Source organism: Anser cygnoides, chromosome 2 (genome assembly GCF_040182565.1).
Source record: "Anser cygnoides isolate HZ-2024a breed goose chromosome 2, Taihu_goose_T2T_genome, whole genome shotgun sequence".
Classification (NCBI taxonomy): domain Eukaryota; kingdom Metazoa; phylum Chordata; class Aves; order Anseriformes; family Anatidae; genus Anser; species Anser cygnoides.
This window is the reverse complement of record NC_089874.1, coordinates 122,490,001-122,515,222: the sequence shown is the minus strand read 5'-3', so window position 1 is coordinate 122,515,222 and position 25,222 is coordinate 122,490,001. Positions and strand designations below refer to the sequence as shown.

At 40.4% G+C, this 25,222-nt stretch overlaps 2 protein-coding genes across 2 annotated transcripts in view; both read right to left on the bottom strand.

Moving 5' to 3' along the window:
- XKR4 (XK related 4) overlaps positions 1 to 1,215 on the bottom strand; it is a 230,171-nt gene extending 228,956 nt beyond the window's left edge. The window contains exon 1 of the mRNA XM_048072449.2: positions 26 to 1,215. Coding sequence (XP_047928406.2) covers positions 26 to 879 — 854 coding nt within the window. The 5' untranslated portion in view covers positions 880 to 1,215. The remainder of the gene's footprint in view (positions 1 to 25) is intronic.
- Positions 1,216 to 8,712: 7,497 nt separating this feature from the next.
- The window catches only part of RP1 (RP1 axonemal microtubule associated), a 221,968-nt gene continuing 205,458 nt past the window's right edge, over positions 8,713 to 25,222 (bottom strand). The window contains 7 exon segments of the mRNA XM_048072444.2: positions 8,713 to 9,939; positions 12,713 to 12,788; positions 16,560 to 16,638; positions 18,694 to 18,979; positions 19,197 to 19,275; positions 21,425 to 21,500; positions 21,634 to 21,788. Coding sequence (XP_047928401.2) covers positions 9,885 to 9,939; positions 12,713 to 12,788; positions 16,560 to 16,638; positions 18,694 to 18,979; positions 19,197 to 19,275; positions 21,425 to 21,500; positions 21,634 to 21,788 — 806 coding nt within the window. The 3' untranslated portion in view covers positions 8,713 to 9,884.

Here is a 25,222-nt window from a genome sequence, read left to right as displayed (position 1 = left end):
GGCCCCCCTCCCGGCTCCCGCTCACCTCCAGACCTGCCCGAGCTGCAGGATGTGGACAAGCGACTGCAGGAGCCAGACGCAGAAGGCGCACGACGCCGACCTGCCGCCGCGGTTGCCGGCGGGGCCGCTGCCGGCTGCGTTGCTGCTGCCGCTGCTGCTGCTGTTGGTGGCGTTGCTCTTGCTGGCGGTGGACGCCTGCCGCTGCGGCGTGCAGGGCCGGGCGGCGTCGATGTCCGCGGCCGCCGAGCTGCTGCTCACCAGCAGCTTGCTCTCGGCCCCGGGGCAGTGCCCGGCGGCGGCGGCGGCTGCGGCTGCGGTGCTGTCCTCCGTGCTGAAGTCGTGCGCGAACCAGCGGAAGCTGAAGACCTGCACGGAGAGGGAGCCCAGCAGCACGAAGAAGAGCGTGAGCCCGAACCACCAGCGCTGGCCCCGCAGGTAGTAGTCGACCGCCAGCCAGATGTCGGTGCCCACGTCCGCGAAGTACACGGCCAGGGCGGCCAGGATCCAGAGGCAGTCCCAGAGCGAGTAGCGCCGCTGCTCCCTGCCCAGCCGCAGGCACAGCGAGGACGAGCCCCCGCCCGAGCCCCGCGAGCCCCCGCCGCCGCCCCCGCCGCCGTCTCCTCCTCTGCCGCCGCCGCAGCAGCAGCAGCAGCAGCAGCGGGAGCCGCCGCCCGAGCCGTCCCCGCCGCCGCCGCCGCCGCTGCAGCAGCCGCCCCCGGGCGCCTCGTCGTCGTCGCTGCCGCCGCCCGGCCCGGAGCCGGCGGGCAGCCCCGGGGCGAGCGCCTGCACGGAGCCCGAGTGCTCCGAGTTCTGCAGCGGCGTGAACGCCACCTCGCCGCCCTTCTTCATCTTCCGCCGCCCGTCCGACTTCGCGGCCATGATGCCTCCCTCGGCCCCGCCGGAGAGCGAGCGGGAGCGCCGGGCGCTCCTTTATCCCGCGCCTCCCCCTGCTCCTCCTCCTCCTCCCCCTGCCTCCTGCCTCCCGCCCTCCGCCGCGGCCCCGCCGCTCCCCGCGGCCCCGGCTCCGCGCCCCGCGCCCGCGGGCGGCTCCTCCGCGCCGACCGCGCCCGCAGCGCCGCCTGCCTGCGGCGAGCCGCGCTCAGCCCGCTCCCCCCTTCGCCGCCGCCTTCCCCTCCTCCTCTTCCTCCTCCTCCTCCTCCTCCTCCTCCGGCGGTACCGGGGCCGCCGCCGCGCTCTGCCCGAGCCGGGAGCGGGCAGGGCAGCGCTGCCCGGAGCCGAGCATCCCTCCCCGCCTCCCCGCCCGCCTCCGCCCGCCCCGCCGCCGCCGCCGCCCAGCTGACTGACGCCGAGGAAGAGGATGACCTCATCCTTCCTCCCCCCCCCGCCGCCGCCCCCCGACCGCCACCGGCACCGGCGCCGGCGCAGGGGCGGCGAAGGGGAAAGGGGCGCTCGGCCGCCGCCCGGCCGGGAAGGGCACGGGGCGGCCAAGGGGAGCCGGGGGGGGGGCGCGGAGGCACCTCTGGGGAGTGTCGGTGGGCGGCGGGGTGGGGACGGGGCGCGCCGTGCCCCGGGATAACGGGAGGGGCGCGGTGCCGTCGGGGCGAGGAAGGGGGATGGGGGGGTCCGCGGGGAGCCCGGCGAGTTCCTCGCTGAGCAGCCCCTGCCCCTGCCCCTGCCCGTGCCAGTCCCGTCGGAAACGCTGCTCTAGTTGCCGCAAGTTGGCGAGATGCAAGCGGGAGAGGTGCGATTCCCAAATTATGTCGTGACTCACACTTTCTTAGAGGCGTTTGGGGGAAGGTGAGGAGACACCGCTTTATTCCTCCACCCGGAGAAATGGCATTTGATGCACACCCGTCTGATGCCTACCCATCTGATGCCCACCCATTTTACCCACACCCTTCCCCATGCAAAATCCCCCAGGACCGTTTCGCCGCCCCATCCCCGCAGCCCCGGTTGCCCCCGGAGCGAGGCCGCTCTGTAAAGCTCGCCCCCCGGGGCTCGGCAGCAGGGGTGCCCGCAGAGGTCCCCTTTAATCGAGGAGCCCCCCAGGGCGGAGCTGCCGGCACCCCCGGGCTGCCCCTGCGCAGCCTCCGCCCTCGGGGGCTCCCCGGTGCTGGAGGCCGGCAGCCTCCCGTCCCCCAAATCAGCCCCCGCTGCCGTGGGTGGGGAGAGCGTCTGCTGCCTTCCCTCGGCCCTTCTGCTCATTTTGGGTACATACCCAAAAGGTACGGGATGAGCGACTGATTTACCTTTTTTTTTTTTCTTTTTTTTTTTTTTTTCCCTGCAGAATATTTTAGAAGCATGCCCTCTCCCTCCTTTCCCTCCTTAAAATAGAGCAGTGAGACAGTTCAACCACGTTGCTGGAATATCTTAATGGGAATGCCAATGAGACTATGATAGGGTACGGTTACATTAAGATATCTGACTAAATATAGCCCTTTCAAATTCATTAATTAAAGAGAAGTTATATGGACAGCTAAAAATTATGCCTTCTAACTCTTGAATGTGCACGGTAAGTATAAAGTTGCCTTCTGGAGATTAGCTTGTACTGATACATGCCTCAGATTTCAGGAAAAGATTATAGCATGCGTTGCTGCATTATTCAAGGAGTGTTAAGCACACAGAAATCAGGCTTTGAAAGGTGAAGAGCACACATAAGCCTAATTTTGCTTGTTCTTTTGCATGTTACCACACATTACAAGAGTCTTTAATTACATCATCATATAATGGTTCTTAAATAATATACATTTGCTCTGCAATCTCTGTTGCAGTGGTATAGCTGTACTTTTACTTCTGTTCCTTTTGTAACCCCACATTAATTTCAGTCTCATTATGGTCCATATGATCTTTATTGCCTTAGACTTTTAATGCAAATTGCTTCTTTCTAGAGGTATATTTTAATAATTCAGTCAGCACCTATATTTAATACAATATATCCACTTAAGATTCCCTACTCAGCAGAGAAGGTGCTTAATACTGAAGCTAATTTATCTGCAAGTTGGTGGTTTATATATATCAACAAGTTCCCAAGTTATTCTGTTTATTATTACATCTTTAACAAAATGCTCTGGTGTGCCTTTTAAGTTACTTTAACTCAGTCTGCCTGACATATACAGATCCAAAAGACGCTACAAATTTATAGTGGAGGTTATAGGGTAATATGGGATTGCTGAGGGAACTGTGCTCTTGGAGCTGAAACCCTAGCCTCACATGGTTGGGATGGGAGAGAGGGAAGAGAATGGACGTTTTCCTCTCCTCTCCTCTCCTCTCCTCTCCTCTCCTCTCCTCTCCTCTCCTCTCCTCTCCTCTCCTCTCCTCTCCTCTCCTCTCCTCTCCTCTCCTCTCCTCTCCTCTCCTCTCCTCTCCTCTCCTCTCCTCTCCTCTCCTCTCTCCTCTCCTCTCCTCTCCTCTCCTCTCCTCTCCTCTCCTCTCTTTTTGTTGTTGTTGTTTTTGTTTATTTTGTTTGCTTGGTCTGTTTTTCTCTTCTTGGATTCAGCTATTGTGGCATTTGTGAGTGGAATAATATTCTTTCTCACTGCTTTTCACACTTAAAATATCTCTCTGCAAAACAAAGGCGGTGCGGTAGATGAACATTTAAACCTAAATTAAATTCAAGGCTGTGTAATACTTCCAGAGGAATGTCTTCTGTTTTGTTTTCTACTTTAAAAGATAAAAAATGGAAAGGGTCCCAAATAATATGTAAGTGTTGAAGAAATTGCTTCCAAGAAACAGAAACAAATTTCCTCTTTGTTACACTGGCATAGATTCTATGGAGCTGTATCAGGGCCAGAAAAGTTTGTATACACACAGTGTACAAACCAGCATGCCTTCAGCAAGCCAATGTTGTTGCTAAACCTCAGAAATTATTAATTATGAAATATAATTGAAGGGCAAAAATGTGATCGCAGACATCAATACATATTTCATTAACTCAAGTACAGACACATCCATTTCTCATGTAAAGCTACTTTTTTCTCTGAAGCACATTTTATTCGTGGCTTTCTTTTTTTCCACCTTTCTTTGAAGAAAGCATTTGCAGGGGTATCACAAGTACTGCTTTTGCCTTGTTCTGAATTGCAGCTGCCGTTTGCTTTATTTATTTATTTTTTAATCCTCCTTAAAACACCAAACTGCAAACCACCTTTGTCTTGTTTAGGAACACTTTTTTTTTTTTTTCCTGCTTTTCATTGTAGACTGTTAACAACTCAAACCTAAATGTCCAGGAAATACTTTGGGCTCCAGTCCTCTTATCTTTCCACTGATTTTTGTTTGTTTGTTTTTTTTGTTTGTTTTTCAGTGTTTGTTGTTGTTGTTGTTTGTTTGTTTGTTTTTGTTTGTTTGTTTGTTTTGTTTTTCCCCAGATTCCCAACCATTATCATTTTCACAGTCTTCTTTAGCTATATAGCAAAGAAAGCCCTACCAAAATATACTCAAGCTCTGCTTGTAGTCCTCTCATTTCACCATTAGAATATCTTTATTCTCTATAACTATGACATTTTTTGCATGTATCCATTCCAGACTATTCCCAAATCTATTTTCTTTCAGTGGGCAGCACTTCTGGCAAATGCTGCTTGGTGCTTAACCTTTCTGCATTTTCTTCTAGCTCAGAGTAACTGAAGCATTAGAACAATGCCATGTGGCAGTATTTTGGCACAAAAGCCTGCATTTCTTACCAGACTCAGTCTTTTGGAGACCAGTTCTGGCAGTTCTGTGTCATGAAGTTGATGTGCAGAACACTGCTGTTCTGGCAGGGCTTGGTTCCTCCTGCTGAGCAGTGCTCCCAAGAAGGTTCCCTCAGAAAGAAATGAAGTCCCAAGTCATAAGGAGCTCTTCAGTGACTTCTTCCAGAAGATCTTGTGATTCTGCTAGCAAATTTGCTCCCTCTCCTCCTTCCTTCATTCCTCCTTCTTTTCTAACTACCTTCCTATACCTGTTTTACATGCCTTTTCCCGCACTGTATCTTGTTGTGCATGATGTAAAGCTGGAGTGATCTGACAGAGAATCTGATGAACATCCATTTTCTTTATTCATTCACTCTGACATAGCCTCAGTAGTGTGTCTTCCGTACTTTTGACTTTAAGCAGTATTCCATATGAAAGCAGAGCTTCTCAGGCACACGTGCATACAAACATGCAACTCAATTACTTTAGAATCGGCAAATGAAAATTACTTTGCAAAATGTTCACAAGTTTCAGATGCTTTCACCAGATTTGTGTTTAGGTTACACAAATGCCAGTAGAAGTTGTGATATAGAATATAACTTTAATATTTACACACTAAATTATTTAATTGCCTTTTTGCCCAAATAGCCTCATTCACAAGGGGTACAGGCCATTGTATGTTCTGATAACATAGATACTTCACTGGAAAGGGAGAAGGCATTTCCTTTCAATAAAACTAGTATTTCATTAAATTAACAAAAACTCAAATCAGAAATACATTGGTAAATTGGTAAATTATTTAGAAAATCAATATTAAATTTCTATTAAAAAACACTGAGTATTAACAATTATTGCTTGCTTGCTTTAGCTTGAAATTACTTTATTTATAGGTCTACAGGTAGATTCACACAAAAATGTTCTTGAACTATAAAATTGTCTTTAAAATTGAGAAGGGTGAGTCAAGTATTTTAATATATTAGTTCAATTTTTCAATTACAAAAAATACTCTGAAATCTTCACTGGTTTCAGAAATTACTTAGTTTTGTAATATACCTCTAGATGTATTTCTTACACATAGATCTCTTCTTTGTAACATGTCGGTCATGAAAATCCAACCCAAATGCACCTACCTCAGAAGATCTGCAAAGGAGGAGATTCAATGTAGCAGGGCTCTTAGGTGCACACCAGACTTTAACTAGACTATACATCAAGCTTAGTGGGATAGTTTATATACTTATGATTTAGGCATATACTTTTGTTTTAGGTGTATACTTAAATTTCATGGTGAATTGGGGGCTGTAGTTTCTTGTGTTATATTTATTTCCAGAATGTCTAGGCATTAAATATATGTCAATACATTCCACTGCTTACTCAAAACAACAAGTCCAAGTTTATGGGGCCAGAATGATTGAGAGCATCACTGCTTTGATGACACCATACCGACTTTAATGTTATATATGAAAGAAGAAATGGCTTCTTAGGCATTTTGAAAGATTCAACTCAAGACTTCTTAAATTTACATTTATTAATTAGAAATGGGATGTCAGTTACCTTTCATGTTACTTCATACTATGTATTTAAAAGCATAATCAAATATAGACATAAATATATAATGAGCGATAGCAGAAGACATAGACATATGGGAAGACATCACAGGAAGTGAGCTTACAGCCAAGCTTTGTACAAGGCGTACAACTCTTTCACTGCCATTCTGCGTGCAGAACCCAAGAAGCAAGCAAGTAACTCACACTTTATAATAAATGGAAAAAGCATTTATGGAATGCTCAAGGGAATATTAACATGTCCTATGTATGAGACTACATTTAATACACAATTAAGAATTTTCAAAAGTTTGAAAAAGACGGTAATAAGTCCCATTTTCTTTCCCATTTTTTTGCTTCACCTGTTTAAAACTGGGGCTTTGAGCAACCTGGTCTGGTGGGAGGTATCTCTGCCCATGGCAGGGGAATTGGAATTTGATGATCTTTGAGGTCCCTTCTAACACAAACCATTCTACCATTCTATAATTCTATGAAAGTGAATTCATGCCAAGCAAAAGAGTTGTAAAATAAAGATTCAGGCACAGCACAGAAAGTTCTGATGCTTCTTAGCACTGGTCAGTACAGAGGAGTTCGCTGACTTTTTGAGACTGCTGCTTTTCTTTATGGGGAAGGAGTCCAAAGGAACATTTTAAATTGATGTGTGAGCAAAGGATGCTTACATTTGCAAGCACTTCTATAAATACTAACACTAACAACCCACTGGACTAGATGGTATTCATCCAAGACTTCTAAAGGAACTCAAAGGAGCACTTGGAACATCCTTTTTTCTTATTCTGATTCCATTTCCACAGCTGACAAGCTACAAAATGGATAGATCTAATACAACTGCTCATATATACTTAGGGGGAGGGAATGCTTTCTTTAGTATGACGAGTTTCAGCTAGGCAGTACTTGGAATTGCTCAGAGATTAAATGGTCCAATGAGTCAGTCAGAACATGGCTATATTTTTTGAAATCCTTAACATCATTAACAGAAGAGACTGAGATACTCATAGGGCTTGAATGGACAGAAATACGTCAACTAGATCAACTTAACATATATCTATAAAAGCACACCAGAAGAACTAGATATGGAAAAAAGATACAGTTAACTAATACTGGAGTTGAATGGTTGCCATCAGACTTTGTTATGTTTAAGAGTCTATGCTATGTTTCTAGAGTCTGTATTTTAGCACTCAGCTCGAGCTTGAGGCTTTCTCTGTAAAATGAACTGTTATTGCTTCATAATAGCAATAATAAGAATAACAAAATCCTCTAGCCAGTGCCCTGTCATCTGTAATGACAGGAGGCAGCAGGGAGAGGCAGCAGGGAGAGGCAGGGAGAGGCAGCAAAAGTCAAACCCTTCTCTTCACTACAGCCTTGCCTCTTCCAACTGGTTGAGTTACCTGCTCCTTCCGTGGCTCCCAAGGATGCCAAATGCTTGGGTCTCTTGCTGACCCAGGCAGTCTCATTTCTGTGCTACACCCCTGTTCCCTGTGGAGGCACCACAGATGTCATATATGCTCGGGGTCTCTATGTACAGGGTGGGCTGCTGGCAGCAGAAAAGCAAGGCTCCTAGTCTGTGCAGCAACAACAGAGTGCACATGAGCTGGCACCTCTGCAGTATTTCTCTGGCCAGCTCTTTTGTCCCTTTCCACTTGCAGGGGACACAGATTAAGTGACTTGCGTGCCAAACACAACAGGCATCATTGTATACCATGTGGAAGAGGCAAGGTTAGAGTTTAGCTCTCGTCGCAAGCTAAATATGCTAACTGGCATGTCTTTGAAGCAAGACCTGATAAGGACGTTATGGTATTTCAAGCTTTCTTATCAAAGTGTAATCCCCTAGCAATATGTGCTGCAAGCACCCGTGATGCACTTGAAATGAAACCCTCTTCTGTGGTGGTGTTCTGGATGTAAAAGGGTGGAGGTGTTTACGTGACTCTGGATCCAGGTAAGTGAATCCAACATCTGATTTGTACACTGTATAAGTAGAGGAAATAATTTTCAAATAAGGATGCCAGCTGCTGAAAGAGGGTATTCACTGCTAGTAATGAAAAACAGATTAGGAAGGCATTATTTACACTTGATAAATCAGAGATGGCATCAAAGAGAGCTAGTATTACAAACTATTAATGAAAGACATAATAATGAAACAAATCACATAATAGATCACAACGAAGTGATTCAGTGTAATGAATACTGATACTAAGTAAGTGAACTGTGCACTCTAGGGATACAATTTTAAATCCATTCCAGTGCGCATGGTAGCAGTGTAAGCAAAAAGAGCACTTTCAGAAGAAATTTACTCTGTTCCTTTGCTCACTCAGATCACATCCACACTTCACCAGCTCTTCCTTTGATGAAGTATAAGGTAGATAAAAATAAAAGTACCTACCAAGACCTGTTATATTTATTATTTTCTGAGTCAAAGTAACAACTGAAATCTCATCACCCATGCAGATACTGGCCAACATTCTTCATTTCAAATAATAATGTGAGTAAATAAACATTAAACATACTAAAAAGCCAGACAACATTTCATAGATTAGAAATTTATTTAATTCTTATAATTATAGGAAGCACATTGCTGCTACAAAGTGTGGTAGTGCCTTAAAGGTGAAACATGTCTAAAATTCAGATCTTCATACAGATTTTAAATTTTGGAGGTACTAAGGGTGGGGTCTTTGATTAAGCAGAGAGATGCCTTATGTAACTAATATACAGTATATGTATTCTGATTACATACATGAAACTTCGAGTGGTGTGTAACTCATGATTTCATTTCAGACTCATCTGTAGCCTAAACTCTTCCTCAGTCAACTCAGTCAACTCTGGCAATATGAAAGTTTACCAAAACAAACATTGATCTACTTATTAGACATTCGTGCATTTATAGCTAAATATTTTTCTATTTATTGTGCATTTTCATAAATAACTGGTATTTTTTGAAGTAAAAGCATTCACACATATAGATTTAGAGAGGCAGATGGATGCGTAAGAATGAGTACTGTAAAAATCAGCAAGCTGAACAGAGAGTTGCTTAAGTTACCCGGTAAGCTATTGCAATGGTAGTGATAACAGATGATGAAAAGTCTCTCTTAAAAGTTCTTAGCTGAGGTTCTGGCTCAGCCACAAGATTTTGCAATCAAATGTCAGTGGGAAACTTACTAACACAGAGTGAACTCCTGAATAACACGTTCTTTATTCCTGACTGTTACATACATGGTATCTTGTAGGAAAAGGAAGTAATACATGCTAAGTCTAAAGAGTTGTGCGGTTTGTTTGGAAAATGATTCTGAGGAAATATAAATTTTAATAAATGTTGAAATTGAAACAATTTATCAATTTAATAACTATTGACAGATTTGACCCAAGCTAAATTGAAATTATTCACAAATTATTACTGAAATCAAAATGTTTAAACGTTACTACATATGTCTACCATCATGAATGCTCAGCTCAAGTCCACAGTGCCATGTTACAGATCTCAATTTATGTTTTCTAAATTTCAGTCATGAAAAATTTTTGAGCAGCTCTAATAGGATTGGAATGCAGTGTTCACATTAGACATGTTTAATTTACTGTGATGTTTTTAATGCATTGTTTTGACATTCCTTCACAGTAATTACAATACCTTCAGAATTATAAAATACAAGTAAATCAAATAAGCAGGAATTTAGATAAGCAGTACACTCAGAAAGAATCAGAAGACAAGGAGCTATGGATAAAGTTGCACCACAGTGCTGCCTTCACTTCCATCCTCAGCAAGCCACCTAAAGAGAAAAGCATAGAACATGTTCATAGATACAGTATATTCAGAAGACGTGTAGATGCCTTTTAGGGACGTGGTTTAGTGGTAGACTTGGCAGTGCTAGGTTAATGGTTGGGCTTGATGATCTTAGTGGTCTTTTACAATCTAAATAATTCTATATTTCTATATATAAAACTTAACAAACAGACAAAGGGCTTGCTTCTGCACCTTTTTATTTCTAAGAGAGTTTCAACATTGACTTATACAGTAGGAGTAACCAATCTGAAGAGTGGTGTTTCTTTCAGTATCCATATATGCATGATTTTAAAGTAACTGTATAACTATATTAAATATACATACATCTTATGTGTAGATTGCATAACAACAGGTGATGAGCAGATTGTTTCATTGAGTGGCAAAAATCAGGATATTTTAGAGTAAGAAAGTGTGTTCTGTGATAGTAAGCTATTGTCCATTTATTCCATACCAGGAACTGTTTATTTCTCATATCTCCTTGGCTTACAAAATACTGGTGGGCCTTAACCATGCCCCATAAGATCCTACAGGGGTTTTACCATCGACTATACCAGAAACCCGCCTGAATCTAAAACTCAGATAGACTGGTTAACTGGAACCATGGAGGCAATGGCATTCACTTCCAAAGAGATTTTCCAAAGCTTCTGCTCCTTTTAATGCTTCTGCAAGGCTTATTCCAGACTAGCTGATGTCATTTCTACTTAGTAACGAGTATGGGAGGAATTCCCAGCTGGTATAGCATTAACGTAGTTCACATCTGAAATTGCACTGTTGAACAGCTGGGAGATACATCTGAAGCCAAACAGTTCCAGGCTGCAACATAACTAGTCTTGCCAGATAAAATGCCAAGTTAGTAAAGGAGGCAGAGCTCCTTTCACATTTCTCAATGATGAATGTCTTTTAGAGACAACATTTGTATCAGAGGATATGAGAGGAATCTTTGTTTGTTTGTTTGTTTTGTTGGGGTGGGTGCGGGAGGAGAGAGAATAAACACATTCACTATTTACCCAGTAGGATATGACATAAGCATTTTGTGCAAGCTGGAAAAGGGACATGTACTTATAGTTTCCTGTATCTCAGGAGTGCCCCATAGCTTCTGTGTCAGTCAATACTCTGGGGTGCCACAATGACAGAAAGCAGCTTGGCAGAAAAAAAAACTTGGGGGTCCTGGTGGACACCAAACTGAATGTGAGCAAGCGATGTGTCCTTGCAGCAAAGGTCACTAATGGTATCCTGGGCTGCATTAGGCTAAGTGTTGCTAGCAGGTCAATGGAGGTGATCCTTCACCTCCACTCAGCACTGGTTGACCAAGATGACCTCCAGAGGTCCCTTCCAACCACTCAGTGATTCTATGACATCAGTTGAAAATCCTCTCATGGATTGTGTTGCACAACTAAGTGATATTGTGATCTAAGAAATTTCGCTCATGCCCATTAACTTAAATTTAGGTATCTAGAAGATTAGAACATGTGTTTGGAGGAAGTTTTATGGAACCTACATGAAGACTTTAGTGCAGTGCTGTGTAGAGATATATTCTGAGATATTGCATGACATTAATCATGTTTTGTAGAGCTGGCCCCTGCAAGCTGCAGACCAGGATTGTCAGGCACTGAGGGCTTGAAGCTTCTGTTGAGGCTGCTAACAGTTCTGCACTCTCATGACTTAGATTGTAGAGTCTAACCGATTATCCAGGAATAAAAAATAAAATTTAAAAAAATAGATGCTTTTTTTTTTGGTTGCAGGTTTGAGATTTGGCTTTGATGAATTGTCAAGTTTACAGAAACATTCTGAAGAATTAAATTAAATATTCTTGGCTACCATTTATGTTTTCAGATCACCAGGCAACATCCCTCTTCCTAGATATTGAAAACTTGTAAGATGTCATACTTCTCTGCTCTCCAGATGCATTAAAATTTTATTTTACACTTAGAAAGACAAGAATGTATTTGCTTCTGTTGTTTACTCTGAAATGTATTAAGCTGCAAACTGTATGCTGTAATGGATGGTCACCCCAAATATACCTTTCAGTTTAATCTGCAACTTCTGAAAGTGTATTGTTTCAGTTTGACACAGACTGAAGTGGATCTTCCCTTTGTACATTAGAACCTGTTTGCCCTAAAACCCCTTTATCTGAATAAATTTCTAAATTTACCTCTTACGTGTCATTGTAAAAAAAATTCTGTTAACTTTATTACATTCAGCTGAACATATCTTAGACCGATACTAGGTAGACATTGAAACAGAAGGATTTTAATGTTTCTATTTTAAAAACAAAAAAAAAAAAACTTTTTTCTCCAGAATTGTATCTATACTGCCATATCCTACTATCCACCCACCATCCCTTATTTCTAATTCCCTCTCATGTCTGTGTACATATGATATGCTAGTCAGAGCTACATATGTGCTAATACTTGTGCAATGGTTCACCAGACAGCTTCTACTTCATGAAAATGGCATACTACTATCTTCTCTCAGCAAAGGCACTCAAATACGTCTGTCTCTTCTACAGCCATCCAGTTTTAATACCATGGAAAAATACAATGTCTTCCTCTAAATATTCTTCTGGCAAATTAGATGGAAAATGGTCAAAAGGTTCAAAAGTTACCAGGGATGGACTGATAGAAAAACAGCATGGTTTCAAAATTCGTACTGTTTTAGGAAACCAGAAGAGAAACAACTGAGAGACTAAAAAGACCACTAGTAGTTGTTGTTATGAAGAAAACAGCACCTACAGAGTAATAATGAACTGATCTACTGACCTGTTACAGTTGAAGCAATACACTGAATTCCTAGATGCATCTGTGATTTCTACTTTTTCCAGAAACCAGTCACTTCCTGTAGAACGAAGAAGAAAAGACAAATTTGATATAACTAAAACACATATAAAGCATAAGGAATGTTTCTGATTTCATTTCCAAACCCTGTGTGGTTCAGCACTTTCAAATGGACTCAATATCAATAATAAAACTGAAAAGTCGATAATTCAAATTATTACCAACTTCTTTCAGTTTTTTGAGGAGGTCTTTGATGTTTTTGACAGGAAATATAAAGGAAAAAAATTATTACAGCTTAACTTATATTTCCACATTGAATGGAACAGGTATAAGGCAAATGAAACAGAGTGCATTGTAATATCAAATATATTCTTGAAATCCCATTTTGCCCTTTTCTGCAGTCTGAAATGCACTCATAGTACACCCCAATATGCTTTGATCTTCAGTGTCTACCAAACTAAAAAAAAAAAAAGATGGACTATATTAGTAGATGTATTATTTTAATGATCATCTAAGAATAGGAAAACTCTATTACTCCTTTCTAATTAATGTATTTATACTTATATAAACCTTATATATACTTATATATGCTTCTATAAACCAATTGATGAACCCGAATGATGTTCATATCCACATTTCTCTGTCAGTAATGATTCAGAATAACATCTCAATTTTGGGCCAACATTAATATCTGTTTTAGCTTTAAGAATATATTTAATACTCTACTATATTCAACAAGTTTGATGTGTGAAAAATACCGTCATTCTTATGCTATAGTATTTTATTTTATACAATATTAAACTATGAAGGTTTTTAAAATATAACTTTATTATATACAAATGTAATGTTTGTGATGATGTCTTTAGTTGTGTTTGCCAATGTAAACACTTAATGACAACATTTAAAAACCAATTAGGATCATATTGCTAGCAGCTGAAAACCTTTTGGTATTCTTTGCATGTCTTAGAGATAAAATACTATATTCTAACAAATTATTTTGGTTTTCAAATATTTGGAGAAACTATCATGTAGGCTAAATATATATATATACATATAATTTGTAAGTAGGCTAAAAACATAACATAAAATATTTTGCAAACTGTACCAATGTAGATAAAATATAAAGGCATAGCAATGTTTTTCCCCTTCCATGGATGTTTTCAAACAATTATCTAGTATAACTAGGCCATAAAGGTGTCTACATTTTTCATCTTCAATCCGCAGGAGTCGTTTATTGAAATTGTGAAGTACTTTTGGAACTCCTTTAATGAAATTTTCTGAATGCTTTAATATATCGTAGACTCTACTTGGAATATATGACCTTTCCTGAAATCTCTGTAATTCAGAGTCATGATTATTAGCAATAAAAATTTACAGTCCCTCAAATTTACACAGCACTTTATAAACAAATATTAAGCTATGTTTGCTCTCCTGAAAAGTTTATAATCTAATGCTTTATCCTTTATTGACATAACTCCAGCAGACCTCACTGAATGCTCTAGGTATGGAGAAATCTAGAGGCAGATAGGAAAGATTAGCAAACAGATGAAACTTTTCAAAGAGGTGTTACCTTTGAGGAGACTTGTGCAGATTACAACTGACACGACAAAAGACATTTGGAGATAATTTCAGAGAAAAAAATAGAGGAAGAAAGTCATGGATTTAACATGGATCTACACACACCAGCTGTGCTAGGAAGGCACTATGCAATGTTGATCAGAACATGGAGAGTAAAGATAATCATGTTGTTGATGGTTTGGGACCCAGAAATTACAAGTTTAATGTGTATTTCCCCTGCAGGCTTCTGTGCAATTCTCAGAGCACCAAAAGTCTGCTGGCGTAGAATTCCCCGGTGTTAAGCTGAACTGTGTGCATGTACAGTAGCTAACACTAATAAAATGAAATTCAGCAGGAGGATTTATAGACGTGTATATATATGTAGTTTTCAGTACCATCACATGTATGATATGACTAGGTAGTCAGAAAACCCCTGTTCAACTTTTGCCTAAAAAAGATTTGCCAGTTGCAGTATTTTGTTTGGTTCATCCTAGGCATGCTACACTCTTGATGCCTTATATATATAAATAAGGTTTTACTAAACCTAAGTGCATTTCTTACTTACCAGAGTGGTTTAGTAAAACTCACCTGATTAGATTATCTCAGAATCACAGAATCACAGAATCATCTAGGTTGGAAGAAACCTCCAAGATCACTGAGTCTAACCTCTGACCTAACACTAACAAGTCCTCCACTAAACCATATCACTAAGCTCTAAATCTAAATGTCTTTTAAAGACCTCCAGGGATGGCGACTCAACCACTTCCCTGGGCAGCCTATTCCAATGCCTAACAACCCTTTCAGTAAAGAAGTTCTTCCTAATATCCAACCTAATCCTCCCCGGGCGCAACTTTACCCCATTCCCCCTTGTCCTGTCACCAGGCACGTGGGAGAACAGACCAACCCCTACCTCGCTACAGCCTCCTTTAAGGTAACTGTAGAGTACAATAAGGTTGCCCCTGAGCCTCCTCTTCTCCAGACTGAACAATCCCAGCTCCCTCAGCCACTCCTCGTAAGACTTGTTCTCCAGACCCCTCACCAGCTTCTTTGCCCTTCTCTGGACTCGCTCAAGCACCTCCATGTCCTTCTTGTAGCGAGGAGCCCAAAACTGAACACAGTACTCGAGGTGTGGCCTCACCAGAGCCGAGTACAGGGGGACAATCACTTCCCTAGCCCTGCTGGCCACACTGCTTCTTATGCAAGGCAGGATGCTCTTGGCCTTCTTGGCCACCTGAGCACACTGTTGGCTCATATTCAGCTGACTATCAACCAATACTCCCAGGTCCTTCTCTGCCAGGCAGCCTTCTAACCACTCCTCTCCCAGCCCGTAGCGCTGCTTGGGGTTGTTGCGTCCCAGGTGCAGGACCCGGCACTTGGCCTTGTTGAACTTCATACAGATGGCCTCAGTCCATCGGTCCAGCCTATAAAGATCCTCCTGCAGAGCCTTCCTTCCCTCAAGCACATCGACACACTCACCTAACTTGGTGTCGTCTGCAAAGTTACTGAGGGTGCACTCGATCCCCTCATCCAGATCATCGATAAAGTTATTAAAGAGAACTGGCCCCAGTACTGAGCCCTAAGGGACTCCACTAGTGACCGGCCTCCAACTGGATTTAACTCTATTAAACAATGAGACCTTTGTGATTCAAGCTGTACATTGCCTGCAATTTCTATTTATATATTTCTATCTTCTATCTTTCTGTCTTTCTAGGTTTTAATTTCATAGCATCAGTAAATGTAAATTCCAAATTCTGTATGCCCTAATCTCTTATCTTATAGTTTGGTAAATTCAGGTATTAGAGATTATGTGTAATACACTGTACCTAGAAACAGTTTCTATCATCATGTCTGGGTTCATACTGTAGCTGCATCCTAACTTAAAATCAGGTCAAGATCTGGTGCAGTCCAGTGCTCTCCTTATAGTTTAGCTTTCACACGAAGGAAAGCCATGTGTGTCATGGTAATCCTATGTTGTTCAACACATCTGATAAAAGTTTTGGCTGAACAATGATTGAAGAATAAAGCCTTCAGAGATACATACTAACTATATTTCCTCTCTTCTAGCAAAAAAAAAAAAAAAAGTCAAGGTAAAGTCAAGGAAAATGTGATAAAGACAGGGTGGTATAAGCAAGAGCAGTCAAACTGACCTCATTTGTATACAGATTTGTATTAGCTAGCTGTAGCAATAGCATGACTTCAAAGACCTTCCAAATGTCAGGCAGATATTCAAGCAGAAGATTTTTACAAGCCTGTTGAACACATGCAGTATACTTACCAAATCCTTTTCCATCATGACCAATTTCAATGGAATGTAGGCTTCCTAATTTTTTTGTCTTAATCTTGAATGTATCAACCTTTAATATTAAAATACAGACAGTTATAAAAAGTTACGTATATACATTTGGAAATTTATACTTTTGTTAAGGCCCGTTTCAGGACTAATTCAAATGTAATAATATCAGTTTGAAATAGATGGGTGACACCTGGTATGGTTTATTTTCCTTAGCAAAGGTCTTTGGTAGATCCTCTCTATATTTTACAGTAGGACAATCTTATAGTGGGACAATTTATACAGTAGAGTAGACAAATCTTAGGGAAGGAAAATCCACATCTCTTTCCTGACTTTCATATATCAAAGAAGTATTTTTACTAAATGTCATGAATTATCTCAGTTGACATAGCCTTCTAAAATGTTTACAGTTTATTATACATAAATATATGTTTAAGAATGCAAAAGAGAAAGGCTTGTACAGCATTTACTATTATATCTCCCACATATATATTTTCATCAAATCCTTTTTTTTTTTTTTCATTAGACATTTCTTAAAGATCTCACTGGTTTACATAGATTTAGCTAGATTGTTAATTAGCTAATAATACAATTTCTATGTATTTACTCTTCTTTTTCAAAGAGCAATGATACCTCCTGTGTAGTACTAAGCAGAAGGAAGTATTACTCAAGACACTCTTATCTGCTCCTTGTGCCTGTAGGTAACTAGCTTTATTAAACTTCTCAGTATAGAAGTCAATACATGGTGAAGATCTTTTAGAGGATATCCACAGACACTCTGGCTGAAAAAACTTGAGCCAAACTATACGTAAAAAGACGTTTACTATTGCTGGAAATAACGAAGTAGATCTCATAAGGAAGATATCTTAACTGGAGTTTTAATTATTCATTCATTACCTTTCAAGAAATCCACAGGAGAAAAATATGGGAAATATATTTATTTCTTGTTATATAAGGGTCACCATTAGAGGTAGTGAGTAAATGGAGCAATTCCTTTGCCAAAGTAACATATTTATTAAAAACAGAACGTTCTGTTAAGGTACTAGGATACCTTATAGAGAATAAGCATTCTTATGAAAATATTTATATCAGAACTACAAATCTCTGAATAAAATCATAGAATCATATTATCATAGAATCATATTATCATAGAATCATAGAATGGCTCACATTGGAAGGGACTTTAAAGATATCTAACTCCAACCCCTCTGTCATAGGCAGGGATGCCACCCACTAGATTAGGTTGGCCAAGGTCCCATCCAGCCCGGCCTTGAACACATACAGGGATGGGGCACCTACAACTTCTTTTGGCAACCTGTTCCAGTGCCTCACCACCCTCTGAGTGAAGAATTTCCTCCTAATGTCTACTTTTTTTTATAAGACCCCTTTAAGTATTGAAAGGCTGCAATGAGGTCCATCTGGAGCCTCCTCTTCTCCAGGCTGAACATTCCCAACTCTCTCAGCCTTTCTTCATAGGAAAGGTGCTCCAGCCCTCTGATCATCTTTGTGGCCTTCTTCTGGACTCATTCTAAAAGCCCCACGTCTTTCTTGTGACGAGGGCCCCAGACCTGGACACAGCACTCCAGGTGGGGCCTGACGAGGGCAGAATAGAGAGGCACAATCACCTCCCTTGACCTGCTAGTCACTCCTCTGGTGATGCAGCCCAGGATGCAGTTGGACTTCTCCATTTTGTCTGGTTATAGGCTTACACCACGTTCCATTGCCAGGCAAACCAATGGGATGTCAGAGACTGATGTATTCTCAAACATAATATTCAAAGTTTGTGTAACATCAAAGAATATTGCACATATATGCACATGCACAGATAATGCATGCTGTGCGTTGCAGATCAATGAAACATGTAACTGAGCAGATGAGTGGATGCAATATGAGGATGTGTTTAGGACTAACAGCAATAGTTAGTCATGGTCAGTTACATATACCAGAGGTAAAATGTCCCTTGGTTACTCTGGTGAAAACGCTAACCACAGAGAAAGGTGTCTATATCCCATCTAATTGCATGGAAAAGAGGACAAATGCCTGAGGTTTCATAAAAGTCTTGCATAGATTTAATATTTACTTTCCCAATCCTGAAACAGGCAGAAATTTGTATCCTCACCTTTCCTCTTTCAAAGGGATCTTGATGCTCCAGTGACTGAGAGAGGTGAAATACCTCAGATTTGTCCTCATCCCCAAATAAAATAATATGCACATTGGCATCAGTTCCTGCTCCCCTTTTGTCACCTGTGTATACTTTAATAGTATACTCTGTCTGATTTTCTGCTTGACTTCCTTCCTTATTTAAGTTGCTATCTGTGCCATTCTTTTGTTTGTCTCCTGTAATAATAAAAGATACTGGGATCTCTCTCTGTATTTCTGGCTTATTTGGATCCACAGAAAATGTCCTGCAAAACAAAAAACATATAGTTTTGTGGTAAGTAATCTATACGTTAAATCAAAAAATCCTATGAGTTTATATGGGACAGTGGAAGATGGACTTTTTAAAAAAAAAATAAAAATCTGTTGACTGACCCATTCTATGACAATCCTTTTAATCCAGTGCCTGCTCAGTGTTCTCTAATATTATACTACAAAGTGACTAACTTCTCGTATGGTACTTACTCATTCACTTCAAACACATAGATAGGATGATTCTTTAAAGCTTCTTTCAAATGCAATTTTTTAATGTCCAGTTTGCAGTCTAAAAACAAGAAAATAAAATATAGTGAAAATGTACTGTGCATCCAAGAATTATGTAAAATATTAAAACATCATTTATTGATTCATTTAGATATAACAAAAATTGACTATAAAATCCTTCAATTATTGAAACATTCTTTACTTTGTTTCTATTTAAAACCTTTACTTAGAAGTTTAGAAGTATTTCCCTTGTCTTAGTGAAGCAGAGGAGTACAGGAGAGCAGTAGACATGCAGAACACGTTCTGTACATCTCAGGCAGGCTCATTTGGGAAGGAAGAGAAGGAATATGTATCTGGTGCTTCCTCCACAGTGACTGGTTGACAAAAGGGTTGGAACTCCATTCCATGTGCACTACAAAGATTTATTGAATGACAGGTATGAACGAAGTTCAACAACTCAGTGTTATCCTCTTCTGTATAAGAGAGATTGCTCTTTGAATTGCACTTTTGAATTTTCTGCTGGGGGCTTCGGGTACATGCTGTCTATGACACTGGCCTGAATCTCTTGCCACTAGCCAGTCATGAAGACTACTCACTTTCTCTTTTCTTCTGTCACTTGTCCCTGCAGCTCTCTTCAACAAAGTGTGTCCCAATATCTTCTCCTATTGTCTAAGTCTCTTTTATTATAAATCAGTAGGAGTCTAATAGGATCAGGCTCCTGTGGAGGAATTCAGGGCATGGTGTTGCACTCATGATCTGCCCAGACAGTGCATGGAGACACTCAGAAGCTCGGGGATCTCAAAATCTCAAACCATGCATGCAGTGAGGGAAGAGCCACCTGATCCTAAAAACCAGCTCTGATTGTAGAAGCAGCATAAATATAGAAAATCAATACGTTGCCTGGGCTGACCAGTCCTGCAGGGTACATTTGATTTCAGACACTAAAGAGCTTTTGTGCTTGGGGATTTTTGGTTCCAAGTCTACATCCAAACAACTCAATAAACCTCTAGACACAATGTGGACACTCTTACTCATCCAAAGTGCTTTATCATCTAAGTAATTCTGTTGGAAGAAATGTATTATACACCTGTCCAATCCTTTCTTCATAACACACACAGCCAATGAGCACCAAAGTCCCTCATTTGTGAATCATGTCTTCAAACCTGACTGGAAAAATCTTGCCTGTCATGTTTTCTGTGGTGCCCTTTGGCAATGTGTAATTGCCATATTCAATGACTGTCAGTGAGACAGATGACTGTAGTTAACTTTCATGGCTGAAACTGCAGAAAACAAACGTAGTGAGCCCCCAACAGCAGTACAGCGGGGCTGTCCCTCCCCTTCCCTATCCCACTGTAATATCTGCAGCTCCATGTTGTGCCCCCTCTGAAGACCCTAGCATTCGAGCAGATCATGCTCTGGTGCAGAATGTGTTGACCACCCAAAAGTCTTCGATATTTATATGCATTTTTCAAATTTGGTTGAAGCTCGATGGTGAGTTTAGAAGGTTATTATGAGGAGCCAGCAGACAGACAAACAAGACAGACAGAGTAGAAATGTATATCCCTTGCTTTCCTAGAAACCTGTCTACAAATGGTCAACTGCAATACATAGTAAGTAACAATACACAATTATATAAGAAATTTCATTAAAGGACTTGAAAACATTTGCAAACATCCTTAGAATATTCCTTAGTAGCATGATAACCATCCTACAGATGAGACAATGGAATTTGTTGGCAAAGCTACAGTTCATCACATTTAAAAGAGGTACACTCTCACCCCACCCCACCCCACCCCCCCCCCCCAAAAAAAAAAAAAAAGGTACAGTAAGAAAACAGAACAGCTGGAGAAAACAATAAAAATAACTGAATCACAGAAAAAAAATTAAACAATGCCAGTTTCTTGAGTTATAATTATTCTCCTACATTGTGTATTAATAGGAGAACAAAATTATTTATCCTAATCTTCTGTTTTTCTTTCTTGTTTGTAATGGAATAGTTTATTTTCTCGATAAAATAATGATACAGCTTTCAGCTCCAAGGATTTAAATGCGACAAAATGTAGGATTTTGCTTTATAAAATTTTATCTTTTTAAAAAAATAACCAAAGGAAATTAATCTGAATTTATCTCTGGTGGTGATTGTATTGCTCTTAACAGATTATCTGTGTGATTCACATCACTGACTTTAGAGAGCAGCAAAAGTACTTTACCTGTTTTACTGCTGATTAAAAGAACAACTTTGTCCAGTTCTCCCAGTTCAACAGCATCCACAATAACTAGAAATGACTAAAATAAAATTGTTAAATATTACAATCTTAAACAATATTATTTCAAGTATAGAGGAAAAAGAATGTATAGGAAGTACAAGAATGGATTAAAGGATAAATTTTAAGTAACTTTAATTTTAAATACAGAGTACCTCATTGCTCTCTTCCTGCTGGACATTCTCCAATGACCAGAGAAGGGATCTGTCCCCTGTGTCACCGTAAGTACCATATATACATGCAGTCATATGCATGACATTTCTCACAGTCAAAATATTTCTAGAAAATACTGTTAGATGATATTTAACCTCTGCAAAATCAAGCAGAAAGAGATCACATTAATACCATGTCTCAGCCTTGCACAGCTATTTGACAACATAGCAATGCACAATCAGATGCAATTAAAAATGACACTTTATACTTGACAATGATAGTAATCATTGTCTTATTACACACTTGACGTGATAATTAAATTCAATTTTTAAAATATTTTTCTTTAATTTTGTCCTGTAACTATAAACGTTGGTGGTGTTGACAACCTTCAGTGAGAGAAAAACATGTCAATACTTTATGCTGTTTTTCACAGTTTCAGATTATGGAGAAATTACCGCAGCCAGTTAGTTACCTTTTTCTTTTTAATGCCAAATGACTAATAGATTAAATCCTAATAAGTTTCAGATTCATCAAACACCTTTGGGGTCTTTACAAAGACAGAATTTAGCTAGGGAAACAAGTCCTTCAGAGCACCTAAATTCTTACTCTGAACTTTATTATAATGGAGCACATCCTCTGACTATGGGGTCAGCCCAGGAAGACAAGTCTATCTTGACTGAAGTTGTCACCCATGAGTTTGTGCAGTTTGTGATTTATGCAATAGTTATAGTTATTTAATTGAAGACAAGATGACAGCATCTGAACACCTTTAAAAGTAAATGCATTCACAAAGCATCTGTTTATATTCTACCCTGGTAGAAGGGGATGAATCCTGACCTTGCAGAATGCTTCTGCAGAAAATGGCTCAAAGCTTAGAACATGACAGCTTATATTAGCAGATTACCTGCATCCTTTCAAAGTCAAGAAAAGTACAGTTAAGTGGATCACAAGCTGTTATTATCAGCTTTCAGATCTAATGATCATCTAAAATATTGAGTTCAGTACAAGAACTAGCTCTCTTCCATGAGCCTTGCCTTGTTTCCCGAGCATCAGCAATAAGAGAGAGAGAACAGACTCTTGTTGCATGCATATTGCAGTTGAGCAGGTGCATAGTAAGAAATTCAGAGTGACAAAGAGGTATATAGCTTTATCTGTAAAGGTAAAAGTTAGGAAAAGCCCAGGAAACAGCCAAGTTTAAATAAAAATATATATATTTGGAAAAATATTGAAAATAAAAAATCAGTGCTGCCTAAGGAAGAACAAATCATGGTGTGGTAAGATATAGAATAAAAGATGAAATACAAGGACTGTATGGGATATGGTCAATGGTGTTACAAACAAGATGAAGAGACAGGAGAAGAAACAATATATTTGGTCAGAGTAGGTTGCAGCAAGTAGGTTGCAACACAGAAGAAAGAATCTAGGTAGTGTTATTTTTGACTATACCTCTGATTTTCTAAGTGATCTCTTTTTATTTTCCGTGACTTCTATTTGATACAGTCTCCCAGATCTCAAAGTTGAGATGTGAAGCTAGACCAGCTCAAGAGAAGAAAAAAAGGATTGCATTCAGAAGGCTTGTTTCAAAGATCACTGTGCTTGAGAGCAGCAGGAGTGGGACTGCTCCATGAGGAAGAATAAGACAGGATCTGGGAGTGACCACAGTGCAAGCAGTGACCAGGGAACTGTCCTGCAGCATCTGCATGTAGTAGGCAGAGCCATCAGCAGTCCCAAACTTGGCAAATTATGAATTAGATCCGGGATCCGTCCTGGTGGTCCAGCTGGGAATAGCTGGGACAAAGACAGAACTGAACACAAGGCTACAGCATTTGTCCTAAGTCTATTCAGGAGATGGGGCCAGAGACAGGTCTAAAGACTGGTGCACATCTAATGCAGCTCAGGCATGATCTTAAATGGATGTCCTATGCTCACGTGCAGAAGGGGCTTGACTAGAGGTCCCAGGTGAGACTTTCCAGGGCAAATAAGATCTATTGTCTTATCATGGCCCTGGCACACTGTAGTCAACTAAAGTTAGAGTTAAATGAACTTTGGATCAGATTATACAGAGGTTAGAACTGGTGGAGTACTTTGTAAAAAGAGAAGCAACTGAAGGAAACTGAAGTAGGCCAGGGAAGAGGGCTAAAATCCTCAAACGGTGGTCTTTGTTCAGGTAGTGGGATCAAACCATCATAGGTGTGGGCAAATAAGCTTTTATCTCTGTAGTGAATTGAATAGATTGGAGGGAGGAAAGATGAAGGGAAATCTCTGAAAAGAAGTTACATTCAATAAGGACAATACATATATGAATGTTACAACTCCATTAATTTTATAAAATTCCAATGATTTCATAATCTCTGTGTGAATTATGACTCTATTTTTACTTTGTGAAAATAATCAGTTATTTGAAAGTAACATAATACATTTTTATTTAACCTTTTCTCTATTTCATTGTTTTGCATTAAATGCTACAGTAGTGCAAAATTCATTCACTTTCTGTACAACCCTGTGAGTGAGAGAGAGAGCACTGTTTTATCCCTGGGGATTCTTGAGGTGCAAGCATCTCAAAAGAAGGTACACTACAGAGAATCTATGCATATACTCAGTTGGAGGCCTCTCCCCATTAATATACCCAAAGGCACATATGGACTGGTACACAGCCAGATCTCCAGGGCTTGCACTGTATTTTGATGGCTTCAATTAGCCATGCTTCATCACAGTCCCAAGTACAAAATGAAAAAATGGAAAAGACAACTGAGAGATGAAATTCTAAGGCACTCTATGAATGACAGTATACTGAGCTGTATCTGAAATTCAACGGCACACAGCTTCTCACTTAAGGTGATTATGATCAGCTGCTTTCCATTTCAATTAGCACAATACTGGTTTTGCTTTTAGCTGAGAAAAAGAAAAACGAGGAGAAAATAAATTAGATTTAGAAATCTGGCAGAGAAGCAGATCTGTTTTGCACAATAAATTTCAAGTAGGTTTGTGTGTAAAGGATCACTTTGAACTCCATGTGTGCCACCTGCTGTGGAGCTGCTTAAAGCTCTCTTGGACATAAAATGGCAAAGATTTGGGGAATGTTTCACATTGTCCTAGTTTTTTCTTCCTTGTGGTTACAAATCCCTCACTGAACACTTCTAAACCCTATGTGGAAACAAATAAATGCAACAGAGATGAGCTTTTTTTTTTTTTTTTTTTTTTTTCTACCTGAACATATAGATAATATGTTACCTATTCCTTATTTGTGATTTTTACCTCTTGATCTCAAAGTGCATTACAAAGAAGGAAAATATTACAAACTCCCCCCTCCACTAGCCCACCCCCAACCCTCCAAAGAAAAAAAAAAAAAAAAGAAGAAAACACAAAGAATCAGTAAATGATGTTTTCAACCAAGAAGTCAGTGATGAAGTCACTGATGAAGAGTAAGAATCAAGGTCATTAGGGCTCCAGTCTCACTGCCTATTTATCATTTATGCTGCATCTTTCTCTCACTGTTTCTGTGTGTATGTACATGTACCCTCAATATATCTGCATGTGACAGTGATCTGTCTTTTGCAAGGGGTACAGTCATGTTTTTATATTAATCTGGAG